General features: G+C 40.3%; 1 protein-coding gene across 10 annotated transcripts in view; it reads right to left on the reverse strand.

Annotated features, from left to right (window-relative positions):
- utrn (utrophin) overlaps window positions 1-21107 on the reverse strand; it is a 188431-nt gene that overhangs the window by 78168 nt on the left and 89156 nt on the right. For all 10 annotated transcript variants that reach the window (XR_011038911.1, XM_068341986.1, XM_068341994.1 and 7 more), the window contains one exon: window positions 431-603. Coding sequence is in view for 9 of the 10 variants with exons in the window: in XM_068341986.1 (XP_068198087.1) it covers window positions 431-603 (173 nt within the window). In the remaining variant the exon portion in view is untranslated. The remainder of the gene's footprint in view (window positions 1-430; window positions 604-21107) is intronic.

Here is a 21107-nt window from a genome sequence, read left to right on the forward strand (position 1 = left end):
TAGTTCTCAAGACTTTAATGCAAATTAATGATTTTCATCATGACTACAAACACTTCTGTAGAAGTCAACAGACAAGGAGATATGTTTGGACAAAGCTGAGGGTACAGGAACTTCTACCGTCTATAGCTCCCTCAGGTCTAAACCCTTGATTTGTGCTTCATGTACTTTTGCAAAGTGAAGATATTTTCTTATGTTGTTTATTTGATGAGTGAATTATAATCTCCACAACGTGCATGTCAATGGGGGATGAACTAGAACCATTACCATGATCATTACGAACCATTACCAAGACCTTCTCTCAAGAGCTTTGATTTTTCCATAGTTAAGAGCAGCAAAAAAGCTGAAAAAATGAAATCTAAGCCATATGATCATGAGTGGAAAAGAGACAAAAAGAATCTTTGTTGTAATTTCCTGATAATTGGTAACTGACCTGATATTAGCAGATTTGGTCTTTAGGTCACTCCAGCGTTGGTTCATGTCATCCAGTCTGTGTTGGAGGAACACCGCTTCCTCTGAGCTTCCCAGGGCCTTGACCATCTTTGACTTGTTCCCATCCACGCTCTTGTAAATGTCATTGTGAGCATCTATCTCTGCCTGAATGTCCTAAAAGTACACAGGCATAGAAGCATTGTCACATTGGCTAATTCTTCCGGGGAACTCAAGTGTCTGAGGAAATCCACATTCAAGCACGGCAGTGATAAAGTCCATATCAAAATCACCAAAAATTGGATATCACAGTCTTCTTTGCTGTCACAGCTGATTATTCCCGAACTGAAAATAATGATGGATTTTGTCATGTGGAGTAGCCTTACAGTTCATGGCATACTGCACACAGAATTTCCAGAGGGCAGAAACTTTTTTCATGAAATGTTCCTGAGATACTTTTTGACTGCTTGAGTGAGGTGATTTTAACATCTACCACTGACTTGGGAAGCTGACCCCACACAGAAGGAAGTCTAAACGTTGTCTGCCTCTAAAGTAACGCTGCAGTTGGTAAAGTAGTGATACAACCATGCACGCTCTACTACAGTATTTTTTGCACTATAAGGCGCATTGGACTATAAGGCGCACCCTCAATAATTTGTTTGTCTTATAATTTATTTCATATATAAGGCGCACACAATAAAAAGATGAATAAAATTTATTTGATAAACTGCAGCGGCTGTAGTTGCGCAATCCGTCCACTAGATAGAGCCGCGCTGCTCAGTCATGATTGCATTCATGACTTCCTGACTACCTTTGAATGGCCCCCATTGTTATGTCAATAAGCCATTCTGAACCTCATCAAGAAAACCTGATCACTTGATCACTTTGCCATCTTAGAAAAAAGTCAACATGCATATTAAAAAACCTGACATTAAAAACTGGTTAAATTCATTACGAGTACAGTCAGTGCGAACAGAGCGGATTATTTCCTGATCTGAAGTTCGAAGCAGATATTTAAGCTCCAAGGTTCGTCTTCATCTATTAATTAAATATTGTTTCGATCGATCGGTAGTCCAGTCAGAGGTGAGATGCAGCTATTTGCTGCTGTGTGTTCTAAACCATTTTTTAACTAGTTTTTAATGTCAAGCTGCTAATTGACTGGCAAATATGACGCTGTTTTACTCCTAGAACTGACTTTAACGTCGGTGTCTCACCGCCGTGAATCTCACCGCCGTGAATCTCACCGCACGTAGGTGCAGACACAATACACAAGCCTGAATGCGCCCCTCCGCCGCCCGCCCAGAGCTATCAAATACATTTGTAAATCAATTGCAGCACACCCGTTGGCACCTTTGTCTAGCAGTTACTCTGCTCTTGAACTTTCAGAAAAGGCTGGAAGATCAGCTTTGAGGGTCTTTCATTCACGTTTATGCCAGTTTCTCTGTGTGTTTCCACAGACAAATAGAATGGACCGTCACTAGATTCCAGATGACAGCACAATGGCATTTTTTAGACCAATTAAGTTTAAACTGGGTTATTTCCGACGCCAAATAGTTAGGAAATACTGAGATCAGTCAGTCAGTCAAACTTTATTAATAGAATTGTTGAAAGTTCCTTATGTTTTTTTACGTAATCACCGGTGCTCCTACAGTCTGCTCTACCGTCTGAGAGCAGCTCAATCAGAGCCGGGACTTCGGTGAAGCCCCTTGACTACCATTGTTAGGGGGCGTAGGTCCGAGTGCATTGTGAGGGTGCTCCTCTGGTGGTGGAGTGCTGCATGACTGGCGGCCAGACTGCCGGCTTTTTTTCAGCGATCATGTTTTTAACCAATATTAATATGAATATTAATCCATATATAAGATGCACCGGATTATAAGGTGCACTACGGGTTTACGAGAAAATTTTAGGCTTTAAGGTGCGCCTTATAGTGCAGAAAATACGGTAATTATATGATGGGATACACTTAAGTTCATGCTTTTTAGTGTTATTTAGAAGTGATGAGTTCAAAACTTATTTAGTGTTATTTCAAAGGGATGAGTTCCAAAATTGAAAATGCTCTTCTGCGCAAAGAATATCTGTGTAGGAGTGTCCTTAATACATCGGTTGTATTATACAATGTCATCTCAGAAGGTATGTGTGAGTGTTTGGTGTGAGGGTTGAACCACAAGGGGGGCTGACGCAAGCAGAGAGTCCTGTTTTATTTTTAGATGTGTAAAACTGCTCCATTTTCTTCTCTCTCTGTCTCTACTGGAAGTGATAGAGAAAAGACTCCCCTGCCTCATGGATGAGTGTAACACCGCCTGCAGCACCAAGACAGATTCGCAAATGGGGGCAAAAATGATTGTGGATAAGAAAAGCATATGGACACCTACAGATTAAAACAATACAGCAATAAACAACAATTTTGGTCATTTATGTGAAATGGACCATCTTTAAGTGCCTGAAGTTGTTGCTAGAGCATCTTTCTCACTGTGACAAAACACATTGGAATTTATGCAATTGTTTTTACAATCCCTGTAAAACTATTCTATCTAGGGAAATGCAATTAATGCTGCTACACTGTGTAATGGCAGTTTCTGCATCATTAAAATAAATTAACAGCTACAAAAACAGGTGATTAACAGTTAGAATGATCTCTGTCAGTTTCCACGGCTTTCTAAATCAAGCGTAAAGGATTTTGAATGAAAATTCTTTATGAATTGGACAAAACAGATAGGAAAAGTCAAAAATTTTCAACCAGATCCCAGAACGTCACAAATATCAGAAAAAAAGAAAGCAATATATATCATTTTATCATGATTATACTTACAGACACAGTGACATACATGGCAGAAAAGGAAACTCACTGTGATGTATTTTAGGGACACATGACAAAAGCTCAGGTACTTTAACAACTGTTCAGATTGTCCAGCTCAGGACATCCAGACCACAAGAAAATAAGTTAGTGCAGATATTTGTAAAAGTACTGGACTTCAATGAATGCAGACAGAAATTTCACAAAAGCACATCCCACCACTGTGAACTGACAGGATAATGCTTCTTAAAGTTCATAGGAGAGAGAAAATGAGAGAGAACGTGATAAAAAAAGAAATACAGAGGAACAGAAAAATATTGAAAGACAGCAGGTCAGTCTATCACTGAGCCAGCTGGCCGAGTTTCAAGTCAATACACAAAAGCTTCTTTTTGCTTTTTCTTTCACGCGTTGTCGTCCACTGAAGGTACACCAAATGCACACACACAGAACAGAAGGCACGTCTGTGTGGAAATAAAGAGGCACGTGTCCATTTAAAAGCTCTCTTTAACTTTCATTTGATCCAGTGAAAGACTACTTTGAGCCACTGGTTTATGTATGTCAGAATATACTGTATATCCTGTGGTGCTTTATTGCCGTGATAGATCGCTGTGAATAACTTGCTCTTAAACATACTGATACACAAATATCAAGAAATAAATGGTGTTATCGGTAACCATGGCAATACTCTGCATTTATTCATGATTTATATACAGAAATAATCTCAATAAGGGGCTCTGACAAAGGAGAACAAATTTAGCTTTTAATTTCCATATTATCTACATGTACAGACTCACACACAAAAACAAATAAGCCTTTAGCTTTAGGCTAATTGTGATGATACGAAAGACAGTAGCACAACAGATGCTCACACAAAAAGCACACACCCCACACAAACAACTTCACACAGACATACACCCACAAACATTGCTTTGGTAGAAAGGCATCAGAAAGATTAATGTGTTCTGGATCTCATCTGTAGGGGCACACTGGCTGAGTAACAACAGACTCCCATGGAAACTGAAGCAACAACTACAGCGTATTACAATATGAAGGACAAAACCGTAACTTACAGCATTAATATGTGGTTGATGAAAAATACAAATAAACACATTGTCCTCCATATGATAATGCTGTATAAGTATAACAAACAGCAGTTACCCTCACTAGGCTAAACCATGTTTGCCATTATTAATTACCACAACCACTACAGTATTACATATACCGGCTAATTCAAGGCGATCGGTATCATTCCATAAAAGTGCTCTCTGCATGGTAGCACTCTCCATTAACTAACAAAGTACGCCAGAATTCTTAATCAGTCCAATAATGAGTCAACACCATATAAAGTGGTACACAACTAAAAACTATAAAACTAAAAAAAATTAGTTAAATGATGGCATCCGAACACCAACGTGATCAAAATATATCAAAAATATATCCTAAAACTGTGTACATATACCTGTTCAAGCTTTCTGAGCAACTCCTGGAAGCTGAAATTCAAGCCAATCATATTGGAGTGAATAAACTGACTCCTCCCACTCCCTGTAGTGCCTATGTCTTCACTCCTGTCATGGAGATGGAACACAGACAAGGAGTCATAACAGGTATGAATGTCCTCCTGTGATCACAGTCAAAGCAGATGCCGTCAAGGTCAATACTTAGATCAATATCAAATCCACGGGGTGAGCAATCTTGAATCCAACTGCTGAGAGAGCCCTGGCTCTTGTAAGAGGTTTAAGCACAAGAGGGTAACATCGGGGTCGAAGTCCAGCCAATTTACACACTTCACACAACTCTTGGCAGCACTTGTGCATGTGTGCCAGTGTGTGTGTCTGTGCTATCCCACCACATTTTCGTAGCATCCTCTTGGGAAGGGCAGCTGAGCCAAAGGAGGCGGAGGCAGCTACCCTCCAGTCATGCTTCAGAGCTGGGACAGGGATTACCAAGCCAATCAGCGCCACTGGAGTTTTGACAAAGCTGAGGCAGGATGCTGTCAGCTGATTTCTTTTGGACAGGAGTGGAGAATTGCAACTGGGACAGAAATCCTACAAATCTTGGGTGAAATCCTGCACAGTGGAGATAATGGTTTGCATCTTCAAAAGATAAGTAGTCAGATTTGAACTTCAGAGTATCCAAAGACAAGTCTGTCTTTCTCCTGACATCTTTTTTGTGCCTAACTACGTTCACTGCCCCTCTGGGTATGAAGGCAGCTGTTTATATAGCGTCCAGTCGTCCACACCCAGGGCAGAGCTATGGCATTCATTCTCAATTACTTTGATAAAAAGCACTCTATCCTACCCAGTTACACAACCTCACACACTTCAACAGGATAGTGGCTTGCACAAAGAGCCTCATGGTTTTCCCTCTCACTCCCCAGAGTAAAGGTAGCATGCTCAGAGAGAGTCATCTCAGAGCCTGCCTTACTACCTGTCCCACAGCTCTTAAGCCTTGCTCTGGTCTTGCTCTATCACACCCTGCTAATCACTGCCATGACCAGGCCACTTAGTCAAAGAATTCCTTCTTCCTTTGCAGGAGTTGTGTGTTTGTAGGACATCTCAAGACTAGCATCCTGATGTTGGTTTGGGGTTCTGATTCTTTGTCTTCTTTGCATAGAACGCCTTCCAGTAAACAATCTGCCTCTTGAGAAGAAGAAAAGGTCCATCTCTTAGTCTTCCCCTTCATCCGCTGACTTGAAAATTTTTTGGGGGGGTTTTTCCTCAGGAGTGCCACAAACTTCTGATCGGTATCCACATCTCTTGCCCTTTCCCCATCCCCTGCTACTCTTGTTCTCTCTGGCCACTTGCCCTACACAGCTGTTTGTTATTTTGATCAGTATCCTCCCTTCCTCTCCTCTCTCTAACTCTTTCTCACTCTCTCTCTCTCCGTCTTGTTCTCTCTCTCTCTCTACCCCCAAAACTACCTAGATACACAACACACCCACTTCTTGAGGCCTATATGGGCAGATGCAAAACAAAGAGAAGACGGTTTTAGAGAAAAATAAGAATTTCATAAAGGACTTATTAGTAAAATGTGTATTCAAAAGTATGAATGGCCAAAAGATGAGCGTGAAAGTGCAATAACAGGAACAGTGCAAGAGAAATATCAAAATAATGGAATCGGATGGGAAGGTGAAGGGCCAAAGACCAAGGGAACCGAACTTCATACAGGGATTCATCTGTCTGGTCCAGGAGTGATAAAAATTTGACTGTTTTGTTACATGAATAAAAAATGAAAAAAACATGAAGTCAGGATGTTGGGTTTTTCTGGATGGATAGGGAAGATTTAATTTGCACAGAGAATGTTAATTTTGGATTTTTACCCATGAATGGCAGCTTCCTTTGACAGCTTCTTATTGAACTACACAATGTTTCAATGTGGTGCTCCGAAGCCGGATTTAATTCAAATTGTGAGGTCTGAACTATATAAGCTTTGCAATTCATGTTGTATTACAAAGTCAAACTCCATCAAAAGGGTTTGTCACCAACGGTCTCTGAGTAGAGAACGTTTTCTGTTTGTGGCATTTGAAAGAGGTACAAGTATTAAATTAAAATACATTCCAGATATTAAACATAAATGTGGTAGTGTTTGTGTGACTGTGGATATGTTGGATTTTGAACAGCTGGTAGACATGTGGTGTGCATCAAAGACACCTAGACAGATGGCTGTCAAGAGGGATAAAAGACAGAAAACAATACATTGTTGCATATTCATAAGAAGAAGACTTTGAACTGTGCTAAGCTAATTAAATATTATTTGCATACTTCATGTCCCATACATCTCTGATGTGTGCTGACAATTACATACCTTTTGACAATTTTTCAGTGAGGGATGTAAAAGTAGCAGAATCCTGGTAAATTTGACAAGTCTGATTAAATTAACAATGAGAGGAAGGTGAGAATAAAGACAAAAGATGAAACAAATTCAAGTTCACCAACTATCTTGTCACAGTGCAAGAAGTCCTTGACTCTTGACAGAAAGAGACTCCTACAAAGAATGTAATGACAGATATATGGAATATGAGGAGGGAGATGATGAGTTAAATCTATAGCTGATTTATTTAATTGGATTCAAACCATTACTAGGAAAAGAATGTTAACGTTTCCAATCTGTCAGGAAACAAGATGAGGCAAGAAGGGAAAAATGACTGCGTGACAGAGCAGGTATATCGATGAAAAGTAATTAGAAAAAAACATTTAAGAATAGGACACGTTAAAAAAAAACACAGCAGAGATGAAAATGTAAGAAGACAAAGCATTTGAGGGAGAAAAAAACCACAAAAATGAAAACATAAGTTGAAGATCAACACCAATATGAAATTCTTAGGCACACCTGCCTATCAGTCAAGTGAGAATGGAAGCTGAGATAAGAAAGGTGAAGAAAGGTCCAGCCATTTGATTGGAAAATGAAAGATTTATACAGGTTGACTTATCTGACTGATCCTTCATGGCTTTCCAACCTGATTTTTTTTTCTTTCATTTAACCAAAAGCTATAGAACCAGGGATGTGCAATCAGGCAGAGTCTAACTTGCATCACGAAGAGTAAAAAATAAACAAATATTGATTAAATAAAATTATTTTCCATTTTAGCTCTCTTGTCTGTAATTTATATAAATTTTCTTTTTTAATCCACTAATGTCCATGAATTCATAGTCATAATTGCTGAATTTGTATATTTCTTGTTCAAATACATGGGAGAGACATGTAGTGAGGCAGCAAGCCTCATCTCTCCTTTGATTGAATAATTCCTCACTAACAGTCTCCAATAGTAATGTTTTAAGAGACATTCTAATTTTCCAAAGTCAGGCTGATGTATTTAATATTTGTGTGTTACATATTTGTTTTAAAGATCACATAAAACCTCAGATAAAAAAGCACAGGGTGAGGTAGACTGTGCCTCACCAAGGGGGGCGTTCAAGAGCACACAGATTCACGTTACTGCCGTGATACACAGAGATGTAGTGTGTAATTTCAAAATAAAGTGCATTGCTGCAGTCCGTTCATTCTAAAATTCTGCTCCAAATGAAAGAAAACATGAAAATATTTTATTTCAACTTTAAAAATCTATCAAAACTGGACTACTTGAAACAGGATTTAATTAATAAAGGAAGATGAACGCTGGAGCTTAAACATCTGCTTCAAACATCAAATCAGAAAATAACTCAATTTTTTGTCAGCCTGGTAATTTAATGGCAAATACACACAATAAACAAAACTATATATAAAGACTCACACTGTCCATCTTAGATAGCGATTTGACAAAATGACAGAAGTATGTGACTAGGAGTAAGAGAGATCACTCAAACAGTAAAGCTTGTTTTAGCATTTGTTAATTGTCTAAAAAGGATTACAGATTTCTTGTGTAGTGTGTAGGCATTCATTTGATTAAATTTTAGGATTTTTACAATGGGGAACATGACTTCTTTTGAACTGTATGTCACAAATATAATTTCATTGTTCTACTATCAGAAGTCAACAAAGAACAGTCTCTGCTAAATTGGAACTATGTAAACACAAAACTAAAAGACATACTAAAGTATTAATGCAAAATTCTATTTAACTGATACACCTGTATATCTGATTGAAATCTATGCTGTTTACATGGTGCTTTATTAATCTGTGTGGTTCTTAGACACACACAGAGACGGACGACTGCCTAAAGGGAAAGCATGATGGAGAATCAGCTGAATTTTGTTGTCTCAGATGATGTCAAAAGTGAGTCGAGGCTGTACTGTCAAAATAAAGTGAGGCAGCCATATCACAGAATCACGGACAGAACAAAGTAAAGTAACACAAAGTCAGCTACACAAACTGACATACACGATAATCCAGAGACAAATTTCGCAAGCAGAAAAATATATCCCCAGCACAGTGCGATGACTGCTCCAAGTGGGATTGGTAGAAATTAATTTATTCTCATATAATCCAAAATCTCTAGTCTCTCAACGTACACTATCGGTATATGCAGCTGTTGCATTCCAATCTAATTCTTAGCCTTACAAGTAGATGACAAATAATGTCTTCCTGTTCCCTAGGTTATCACTAACGCTCCTTTTCCTGTTGGAGGGCAGTCCCTTCTGCGAGAATTACAGTCTGTTTGTATGTATATTTGCTGCATGCCTTACTGGAAATAGATTCTGTATGTTACAGGTTTTCAAATGTACTATATAAAGTATATGCATACGATCACAAGGCAGAAATGATGCATGAAGCTATAAATTAATTCTTTTCACACTAAAGGCTCAGAGCTCATTGCTCACACACTGGACAGATGCTGTACTTGAATCTGTCTAAGCCTGACCACATGACTTCTGTCTCATTAATCTGTCCAAAGCTGAACCACATAATCCAAAGATCAAAATGAAGATAACCTATGAAAAACAAATCAGTATAAGGTAGAGTGTAATGTAAATAGGCAGAGCATGGACTGGAAAGTAAAAAGCAATAAAGCATGTCCTTGAAAGTATGATGCGTTAATGTGGGCATTATAAAGCCCTGTCCACTAGCTGACCCCTGCAGACGTGACAGAGTTACACTTAAAGAGGACAGCTGGATTCAAAGGTCACACCAATCACTAACAGGTCATTCCAATAAAGACTGCAGGTCAGATCATTGTAATCATAGGGAAGAAAATGGACATCCTGTAATTCATATGCAGGCTCCTGAACATGGAGATTGAAATTGATTAGCAGGGGTTTGTGCTGTTGCCTGATAATCCACTATTGATCCAGAAGGGCATTTTGTGTTTTGTGTGTCTACAAAACACTTGGAAGATGACCTAATGATTGAGGTAAAATTGTAGAAGCCCTTAGAAGCTTATCTTAACACAGAGGGTCTAACACTGTGTGAGTGGCAGAACACAAGTAATCACTGCTAATAACAGACCGCATCTCCTGAAACGCTGAACATCACACGCCAACCTGGGATTGGATTGGACTGATTTTAATTTGAACCGGCAGCAGAAGAAAATGTTGGCTTTGCATTAACAGTAAACAGTAAACATTGCGTATATCAACACACATAACATACACACATAACACAACTACGACAACATAACGTAGTAAGTACCTCTGCAGAAATACCTGTGACTGGAAAAATGCCAGTCATGAGTTTAAAAACTCATTAAAATGTTAAATGTTAAACTTAAGATCAATATCACAACAAGTAATTAGCTCCAGGACAGCCGAAGTTTTTAAGCCATAGATTTTTGAGGAAATTAACCACTTGAGGTAACTGGATATTAAAGCTGGAGACCGGCTAAGAGCCCTCTGAAATCTCATCACCTTTCTATTCACTGTCGTTCAAATACTTCTACCCCCTCTTTTCCTTTTATTACTGTTTCACTCCAGCAGGGCATCTGTTCAAGTTCCTTCCAATCCTCCAAATCTACTAAACTGCTCTTCCTCCGGGGAACTGCAGATCTTAATTGTCGTGGGTGGTCTTTTAGCACATAGCGGTGGTAGATAACAGTTTGAAGAAAAGCTAATGTGACGTTATTGCTTGTGAAGCTTTTGTAGCCTCCACGCAGGCCAAGATAGGAGTACAATTAGTTCATTAGAGAGCTACCTGCTGTGTTTGGATGGGCGGAATGGGCCCTCAAAAGGTTACTTTGCCCACAACAAATATATTTGGCACTAATACAGCGCTATTGTGTGAACACAATCGCAACAGGATGGTCCAATGCAGCTAACTCCGGAATAAGATGAGGGGTGAGGAGAAAAGCTAAAAAAAAACAAAAAAAAAACAACAACCTCATATGTGGTTGTTTTTTAAAAGTTACACACAATGACCCAAAATGACTGGTGTCACTGTCAGACTGCAAACCAGCAGAAGTGTGAGCAGAGTGTGTGGCCAGCCTGGAGCAACAGATACAATCAGGGAGAAACTGATGGATGGAAGGATGTGATGATGACTCGGTGTTTGCTCAAATGACAGAAACGAGAAGAAGCAAATAGAGAAATAGCAACGATATCAGTCACATGACAAATGGTGTCATTGAAAAAGAGCAACGCTAAGGAAAAATGTGCAGATGGTTACAAAGCATTAGCGGATTACCTTGGGTTATTTGTCAATCACTTGAAATGTATGTTCTGAGACCAAAGAAAACAGGTGGAGAAATAACGGGCAGCGTGGGAAAAGGTGTATTCAAATCCTCCTCTGCCTCCCAGTTTCACCATAAAAACATTCCAATCAAGTTTCTAAAGTTCAGTTGGTACTTTTTTACAGTGAAGTCTCATATTCAACATAGCAACCTTCCCCCCAAACCCTCTAAAATAAACACAGTATATCAACTCGATATGGTTAAGAAGAAAAAAAAGACTCTTTGTTGATACCTTCACCTAATAAATATTAACTGTGCCCTATGTTTTACCCTCAACATCAAACATTTTCTTTGCCTTCAGGCAAACTGTGGAAAGACTAAACAGAGACCTACACGATGTCGACCATAAAATCTGTGGAAAATATAAACTTGTGAGGACCAAACTGCTCTTCACATGTCGTTTATAGCTACCTTTTATTAAGTATGGGGCAAGCCGGTTTGCTCTGGTGTGGTATTTACTTCCTCTGACTGAAAATATACTGAATTTGCATAATCCAGTGCAGGGGAAGACTTTCACAGTGCACAGTATTGCACTGGGATGCTGGATGGAGTTCAGTTTAAAGAGTGAAGTGAAGCGGTGAGACAATCAGACAGTTTCTGTGCAGTCACAAATAACGGCTATAGATTGGATAGTGTAGCTGTGATTTTACGATGAAGTCTAGATAAGAATTAGAGTATCAATCTTACAGATCAATAAATAACATTGTTTCCATTGACTGAACATTGCCTGATGGATTTTCACAGCTTACATTCCACTCTGTACCACAACAGTCTCTACTTCGATGAAAAATTGTATACCACTGGAATTGACGAGTCAAACATCATACACAGAACAAAAACCCCGGATTTGCTGATAGATAATGCCTATTTCCGTGACTTAATATACTGTGTGTGTGTGTGTGTGTGTGTGTGTGTGTGTGTGTGTGTGTGTGTGTGTGTGTGTGTGTTTGGGCCCACAGGGGCGAAGCACTGGGTGGGACTCACAACAGAGCAGCGGTTCAGAGGAAAGATAAGACCTGGGAGTCTAAACACCAAACCCTGCGGCATACAGGAGCACAGATGTGATGTTTTTGGGGACCATTTATTCAACAAAAAAAGTAGAGCTTTTTAACTGTTTTACTATTTAAAACTTCAAGCGATGAATGATGAAAATAAAATCCACACTCAGCGGGCTGGGAACATACAGGTCAAGAGGAGAAGAGCTTGAAAGATTTAATTCTTAAACTCCTCCGGCTCAACAGACGAGTGGAAACTTAAGTTAGTTTTATTCCACAGCCTGTGGAGTCCCATAAGTAAAAATACAGGTAATACCTGCTGAATGTCACAAAATGTTCAACCCTCTCAGTTCTATTGCTGTATCACAATATTTCAAAATCCAAACAGACCAAGAACCAAACAACAAATCTATTTTACAAAACGCTATTGGAACAATGTCAACGAAAACCAGACACACACACGCGTAGCCACCACACTTACTGAATCCAGTGAGTGGATTCAGTGAGTGAGAGGTTCACTGACACTGTGGGTGCAAATGTGGAAGAAGAGTTAATTTCATCACAGTACATTTTGTGGCTCTATGTGTTCCCTCCACAGTCCTGCATCTCCATCCGATTCCTAACAAACTTCTCATCCCATCTCTGTGTCATATTGTCGTCTCCTTCAGTTCTCCTGTCAGCACTGAGAACTCCTTTAATTTCCATTCCAATTGCTCCTCTATCCCTTGTCATTTCCTTCATTTCATTTTACTTTTTCTTTCCTCTCTTGTCCCTTCCCTTTAATGTATTACTCTTAGTGGGCGAGTGAGGTATCTAACCTTCACAAGTTACCCTCCCTTGCTACGAGCTCGGTCCGCTCCCATTACTGCAAAAACCAGCTGACAGCAGGCTAATTACTTCCTTGAATATTAACTGTGGGAGAGCTGGCCTACAGCATCACAATGCCCACTGACTACAGATAGAAACCCTTTCCATTCCAATCACTCATTTGCCCTTTTCACATATATCTTTCCACACAAGTTACTGTGGCAAAATGATTGGGTTATTTGAGATCACAATTCATAAATTCTTTGCTGTAAGTAGACGAACATTTAATGTAATTGCCAATTTAATGATTTGTAATCCACAGTAATCCTATGAAAAGTGTATCCATCTGATTTAGAATTGTTCTGCGGTGTTGTCTCAGCAGAAACGTGTTTTCATTCTGATCCAAACTGCTTCTCAAGTACATGCCTGGCGTTTCATTATCAGTACGCCATTGTAAATCACTTAAGAGTTATGCTGAATGTCATAAGCATACGGTGCCACTCTAATAACATAGCAGGGGATATGGAATCTGGTACTGCTCAATTTCATTCCTAATGAATCTGAGAGAAGGGAGTGCAGGCCTGTGGTCATGACGATTTTCCTACCTCCACAGAAACAATTCACCTTCTCAGTGTCCTCGTTTGTGTGCGTCCTTACATACATTTTTTGACAGACGCACAATCATCACACTGCATGCGTCCCTGGGATGTAAGCTTTAAATGCACTTCCATTCAACAAATATTCACAATTTTTCCATTTCTCCACTTACATTTCGAACCCAGAAATTGTGGTTATGTTTTGATCTCATGCAAGCTTCTTGTTGCAAGACTCACCTGTGTGATTCTGCCTTATTAAAATCGACCAAACGGCAACACATCTGTGCCTTTTACGTGCTTCAGTGAGAGTGAGGAGTTAGTGAGACCCTCAAGAGCGAATATAAGCATCCTGTTGGGTTTGTCTGTCTGTCAAAGTGCTTTGAAATGTCAGCTGATGTGATTAAGCTCTATACAAATAAATTTTGATTGATCGTCACCATGCCTCCGAAAAAGATGCAAGTTGGAGCAAAACAAAGTGACAATATGCAGTGTCCACAGGAGAATATACGAATTAAAAACAAAGGAAACTATTTAATGAAAAGCAAAAGTGAAAAAAAAAACCCTGCATTGCATCTTTATTTCTAAAACTTTTTTAAATGACTCCCAGGCTTTAACATTTTGATAAAATATATAATTTCACTCTTTTTTTTAATTAAATCAAAAATATAATTTACGTTTTTTTATTTTTACTTTTAATTAAATCAAAAATAGAATTTTACTCCTTTTCTTTTCCATAAACACTTATGACATCGTTATTAATAAAATCATTTAAATTAACAGTTTGTTTAGTTTTTATATTGTACGACTAGCAAAACTCAATCGTTGCGTATGCTTCTACCATATATTCTGTTATTACTTTTGGGATGCATAAACGTCAAGTTGGGATGCACAAATTTTTCTTGAAGCGCATTCCAGGCACTACTTTCTTGAGGTAAAATGAACTCTGCCTTCTTTTCTCTACAAAATATACAGTACATTCTCCACTCATCATCATGGAGTTATTAAATGAATCTACCGTATACTGGAAAATCTTCCCTCACACAGACAGCACACAGGAAACGTACATCAACCTGTGTAACGTTCTGCATCTCCATTGTAGTTCTTTATCTGAAAGCCTCGCAGTCAGGACAGAAAACTCAAAAATGTTTTACTACTCCCTCCAGAGGAGGAACCAGGAGCAGTTGAAAGAACGTTTTCCACTCCAAATCCACACCTCTACTAAAAAGGTCAAGGATTTAACCTCAAGTGCAGCTAAATTCAGACGCTGATGCCATTAGCAGTCAGTTCACACTTTCCTGAACTCTGGGCACTGAAAACACCAAAAAGCAAAGTTTTCAGATTTCAAATGCAAACTATAAAGTCTCCAAAGCTCTAAGTGATACTGGTTGGCCATTTACTGTCCTATGTATGTATTATGTAAATGTATAACGCCTCAGCACAGTATAATTTATTCTGACTGAGACATCCTGATGCAGATGTTGTGAATTGTAAATTTCATCCTGAGATATCCATCTGCAATTGATATGCTTGATTACTTCACACAAACCTTTCCATTTGATGCCAGAAATTATTCATTAGATAAGTAGCTACATGCTAGCTGTGATACTAAATGCATGTCTTCTGGAACCAAATGGGCACCCAGGGAGAAAAAACCTCCACCAATCCTGTCTGCTGAACCAAATTTTATTATAGTAATAAAGAGAATAAATAAAATTAAAACACTTTCCACTCAAACTAAAATCAAACAATGATGAAACCTTAAGCTTTAGACTAAGGTACCAATTTTTTTTCATGTATTTCAAGGGTCTCTTCACAACCACTGTTAATTACTGAAATCCTGAGGACACAGCTTTTTCATGGTTTTCAAAATTCAGTGCATTTCCTCTTGAAATTAAACATTTGTGGTACAACAAAAGATAGATGGATGAGCCCAAGGTTTAAAAACACTTTCAAAAGCTTTTTTAAATGAATACACCAGGGATATCTGAATAGAACAACTTTGTTTGGGAAAACAGGATAAGCTTTGAGATTGAGCTCTGATATTTCCCAAAACACTGAACAACAAATTCATCAGTGTATGAAATATCAACCTTTCGGTAATGTGACCATAAAATTCAATTTAATTCCCACTAATATTAGGGTAAACAGCACATGTACAGATTGTACATGCAGTATCTGCCATTTTTCATTACTGAGGCAACAGTTGTGAGCCTGACAACACTGTCAACTTTTTCGAAGAATTGGCAGGATGTAAACGAGATCTCTGGGGGCCAAACATTGTTTGTCTAGTTCTATTTTTCAGGATTTGTCTCAGCTGTTTGATTAAGCATACAAAATCTTTCAATTGAGCATATTTTGTGAAGTAGTTACCCAGCCCAATGACCAATCAAGAGAAAAGCTTAATCCGTCTTTGTCTTTGCAAAGTTTGTGTCGCTCATTATATTCCAAGATAAACCTCCAAATATGGACTCAAGAGACTGAATGATAATCTTGTCACATGTTTTCTGCGTGAGTGACAAAAATGACCTCAATGTGGAAATGTTAAATGAAGTGAGGACATGGTAACACAATTTTGAACCCTCACCACAGGTCCACCATGACTCAGAAGAACCTGAACGAAGGTAGGAAAGAGACCCACACGTCAGAATGATGTCTCCACGAAGGGGAACATGCAAAATGTTTGTTCCTTTTCTCTGCCAAAGGCTTTGACACTAATCAAACAAAGGCCTCACGCTGAAGAGCAGCGTCATTAAATGATTCAGACTCCTCAGAGCAAAGAAAAGTCAATTAGACTAATTAGATGGACACAATCTTGTGTGAAATCAAGATCAAGAGAGACGAGTTCTGAAAGGACACGCAATTTGGGTGGATGTGTATGTGGCTGTGTGTGAGCCGAGCCTCTCAGTGTGTGTGATTGCATAAGAGCTTTAACAGTGTTTATACATATGTTACATGAAGACGCTGCCAAACAAACAACAGCTGTTTGAAACACTGCGGAAGAACAATGAGGAGTGGGAGTAGATAGGGTTGAGAACAGTGGGATGCACACCAGGGCGGGACCACGGGCGGGACCACGGAGGTGACAAGCACAGTTTTCGAGCAGCACCGAAAGATACACAAATGTTAGACATTGACAGATTTCACATCTTTAATGCTGGATTTATTTTCAAGCTGTTTCCCTGAAGCTGGACAAACGCATTAATAGAGTCATGAGCACAAATGCTGAGGTCATCATGACATCTGACATAAATATTGATTAGGTGTTACTGTTGGCTTATCAAACAGGACTAGAAAATAAAATGTCAACAAATCTTTACATGGATGTCTTTACTTAAAAGAATATTTTTCTAATGTTCTTTTTGCTATTTAGCTTTGCACTAATGCACTCACGTCTCACTATTAATGAACAGGATCAAACTCGACAGCTGTGGTAATGAGCACTGAGTCTCACCTGGCTCGCCTCAGGTCCAAACACTGGACCTCTAAAAGACACAGAAACCAAGTACTTCCAGATCAGGAACGTTTCATATATGTGGAAGGATTCAGTTGGCTGGTTGCTGAGGACTTAAGCGATAGCAGAGGACTTAGACAGTCAGATAAAGTGATACAGAAAACAGAGTTCTGATAATCAGATGTTCTTTCTATGATGCAGTTTCACAGACATGCATGGATACACATGAGCTATTTATATCTCCTTTTTAATCTGGAAGTGATGCTTTTGATCTGCTGTAAAGAAAAAAAAATGCATATTCAACAGCGAGAGTAGGAGATGAAAGGCTTGACCAATTATAGAGAAGTAGAGCCATCCCTAAACCATACCATTGTTTATGAAAAGTTGTACAGATCAAGTCGGTGTAAAAAGCCCATCAGTAACGTGAGAAATCATTACAAATGCTGGAATTCATACTGTGAATCATATTTGAAAATAAAAATAAAATGAAAAGCAAGAAAGAAAAAAATGTAACAAGAATCTGTAGAAGGTTTATGAAAGTAGAAGACATGATAGCACATGGAAGACTGTAAAAAGACTACTGTCGGACAGTGAAGAAGTGCTGCAGGACAGTAAAGGATTACTGTAGGACTGTAAAGGACACTAACGTAGGACGAACATGTGGACTAACATGAAGCTGACGTGGCTGTGCGATACAATGTCAAACATCCCCTACCCCTCTAGAAACTCTTTTGTCTATGCTCAACCACATCTACCGTTCTTCTCTAAAAACATTACCATATGAACACACACTGTCAGAGCATAGCACAAATACTGGAAAAAAGAAATACAATACTCAGTACTAAACCATGCTGTTAGTAGTTTTTTTTGTAACTCTTGTCAGGACGTATAACTTTTATGCTCAATTTCTATGTATTATTCTTCATTTAAATAGGTTCTGTGGCTTTCTTGTTAGCTTCTCATCAATTTCATGGTTTGTTTCACAGGCTTGTCTAATCATTGAGGCTTCTGCTTTTACAGCTGTAACACGGAGATTCTTCAAACAGAGCAGTTGTCAGTGACAACCAAAACAGTGTAAGTCAAATAGTTTAAAAAAAAAAGATAGAAGCAGACCTGCAGGGAGTGACAACTTACTTTAATAGAACATAATTACTGTTTATTTTCCTTATCATTTGGTAATTATTTTCTAACATATGCAAATGATGACTGAGGATGATGGGAATGTCATCAGCTTCTAAAGCTACATAGACGACTACAGGAATGGTCAAGAGGGTTTATGCTCGTACCATAAATGTCTGCCTAGAATTCTATGCCAATTTAAAGAGTAGCAATTGAAATGTCCATCGACAGCTTTTAACTAGTAGTTAGTGGCTCATCTAATTCATCTCCACAACGTTCCTTCTAACTGGAAAAATACCATTAGTGAAAGGCATTCATGACAAATTCAGCTTTCATGTCATACATTTTCTCAAACAGCAATGATTAACTCTTTAATGTTGAACATGCTGAAAACGCAGTAGAGCTTTTTATGCGCATGTTTTGAAGTGCTGCCTGGGGAAAATGCAATATGACCATGTAGAGCCAGTTTCATGCTGTGATTTGGATCTACTGTATTTAGATGCTGCGAGTATGAACGAAGTCAGCAGCTGCTCACCTTTTGATACCCAATTAACCTGCCTTTAACCCACAAAATTATTTTGCAACTGCATTTGGAAGAATGAAAGAGAAAAGTATGACTGAGTGAAATGGAAAAACCTTGCATTTCATTTGCTGCCTACTGCTGAATTGCTCAGTTCAGCAGATGGTTGGTGACAACTGAAGCCAGCTGTAGCTGAACTAATGTTAATGGTGCCAGATCATATACTGTAAAATAGAATCAGAATCAGAGTTTTATTGTCATGCTGACACACGTTTAAATATGACAGTACGAAATATGTCTCTGGAGGTCCCAGTAAGCCCGGTTGATAAATAAGATAAATAAGATTAAATAAGATAAATTAAGAAAAGATAGGTTAAAAATTTAAGATAAATATGAGAACAGAGAGAAGTTAAGAATAGTAAGTGTAAATTGAAAAGTGTTTGAACAGCAAAGTCTATTTACAGTGTAGCAGCTGTATGTGGGTAAGTATGTGGGTGCTCCATCTATTGCACCTGATGAAGCACCATATTGCACCAGATCCCCGTGTGTCTGGTGACACTTGGGGCGTCGTGAGGGTGACTACAGAGCACCACAGGAGTTCAGCTGTCTAACAGCCTCTGGGAAGAAGCTGTTCCTCAGCCTGGTGGTCCTGCTCCGGATGCTCCGTAGTCTCCTGCCTGAGGGGAGGGGTTGGAACAGACTGTGTGCTGGGTGGGTGGGGTCTCTCATGATGTGGGTGGCCCTCCTTCTACACCTACTTGTGTAGATTTCTGTGGTGGTAGGTAGGTCACCCCCTACAGTCTTCTGTGCAGCCTTCACAACCCTCTGCAGAGCTTTCCTCTCTGCTGCAGAGCAGCTGCCGTGCCACACCGTGATGCTGGTGGTGAAGATGCTCTCCACCGCTCCCCTGTAGAAGGCCTTCAGGACGGGACCCCCCAGTCCAGCAAGCCTCAGCTTTCTGAGGAAGTAGAGCCGCTGGTGAGCCTTCCTGAGCAGGTAGGAGGTGTTACAGCTCCAGGTGAGGTCCTCAGTGAGTTGAACCCCCAAGTACCTGTAGCTGGAAACCACCTCCACAGCTGCTCCTCCGATGTGCAGGGGGGGAGGGGAGTGTGTCTTCCTCCTGAAGTCCACCACCATCTCCTTGGTCTTCCCCACGTTGATGCAGAGGTTGTTGCGTCTGCACCAGTGCACCAGGTCCTCCACTTCCTCTCTGTATCTGGACTCATCGTTGTTGCGGATGCATCCCACCACTACTGTGTTGTCTGCAAACTTTACGATATGACAGCTCGGGTGTTTTGCTGAGCAGTCATACGTCAGTAGGGTGAACAGGAGGGGGCTGAGCACACAACCCTGTGGGGAGCCGGTGCTGAGGGTGATGGGGGAGGAGACCGTGTTGTTGACCCTGACAGTCTGTGATCTGTCTGCCAGGAAGTCCAGGACCCAGTTCCCAGTGGTGGCAGACAGTTCCAGCTCTAACAGTTTCTGCACCAGGGTCTGGGGGATGATGGTGTTGAATGCGGAGGTGAAATCCAGGAAGAGCAGGCGGATGTAAGAGTCCTTGCTCTCCAGGTGGGTGAGGGATGTGTGGACCACAGAGGAGATGGCGTCGTCAGTGGAGCGGTTCCTCCTATAGGCATGTTGGTGGGGGTCCACCGTAATGTCTATGGAGTCCTTGATGTGTGCCATGACCAGCTTCTCGAAGCAGTTCATGACTATCGGGGTGAGGGCCACTGGCCGATAGTCATTCAGCTCCTTCACCGAGTGGCGATTGGGGACCGGGACGATGGTGGCGGACTTCAGGCAGCTGGGGACCGTTGCTAGCTGCAGTGAGGTGTTGAAGATGTCTGTTAACACCTCTGCTAGCTGGTGGGAACAGTCCTTCAGCACTCTCCCTGGGACGCCGTCGGGGCCTGCAGCCTTGCGAGGGTTAATCCTTTGCAGGGTCCTCCTCACATCCTCTGTGGTCACACTGAGGGGCGTGTCGTCGGGGGTGGGTGTTAGTTTGGTGCTTGGGGGGGTGTTGGGGTCCTCAAAGCGGGCATAAAACTTATTGAGGGTGTCTGCTTGGGAGGGATCTGTCGGGCCCTGTGCGTTCCTGTTGTTACAGTTAGTGATGCACTTGATGCCCTTCCACATGCTCTGTGGGTCCCCTGAGGTCAGATGACCCTGGATCTTTTGAGCATAGGTGGATTTGGCCTCCTTTATGCCCTTATCCAGAGCCCTCCTTGCTGCCCTTAGTGCCCCTACCTCCCCCGCCCTGAAAGCAGCATCCCTGACCTTCAGCAGAGCTCTCACCTCTGC

Source organism: Antennarius striatus, chromosome 19 (genome assembly GCF_040054535.1).
Source record: "Antennarius striatus isolate MH-2024 chromosome 19, ASM4005453v1, whole genome shotgun sequence".
NCBI lineage: Eukaryota > Metazoa > Chordata > Actinopteri > Lophiiformes > Antennariidae > Antennarius > Antennarius striatus.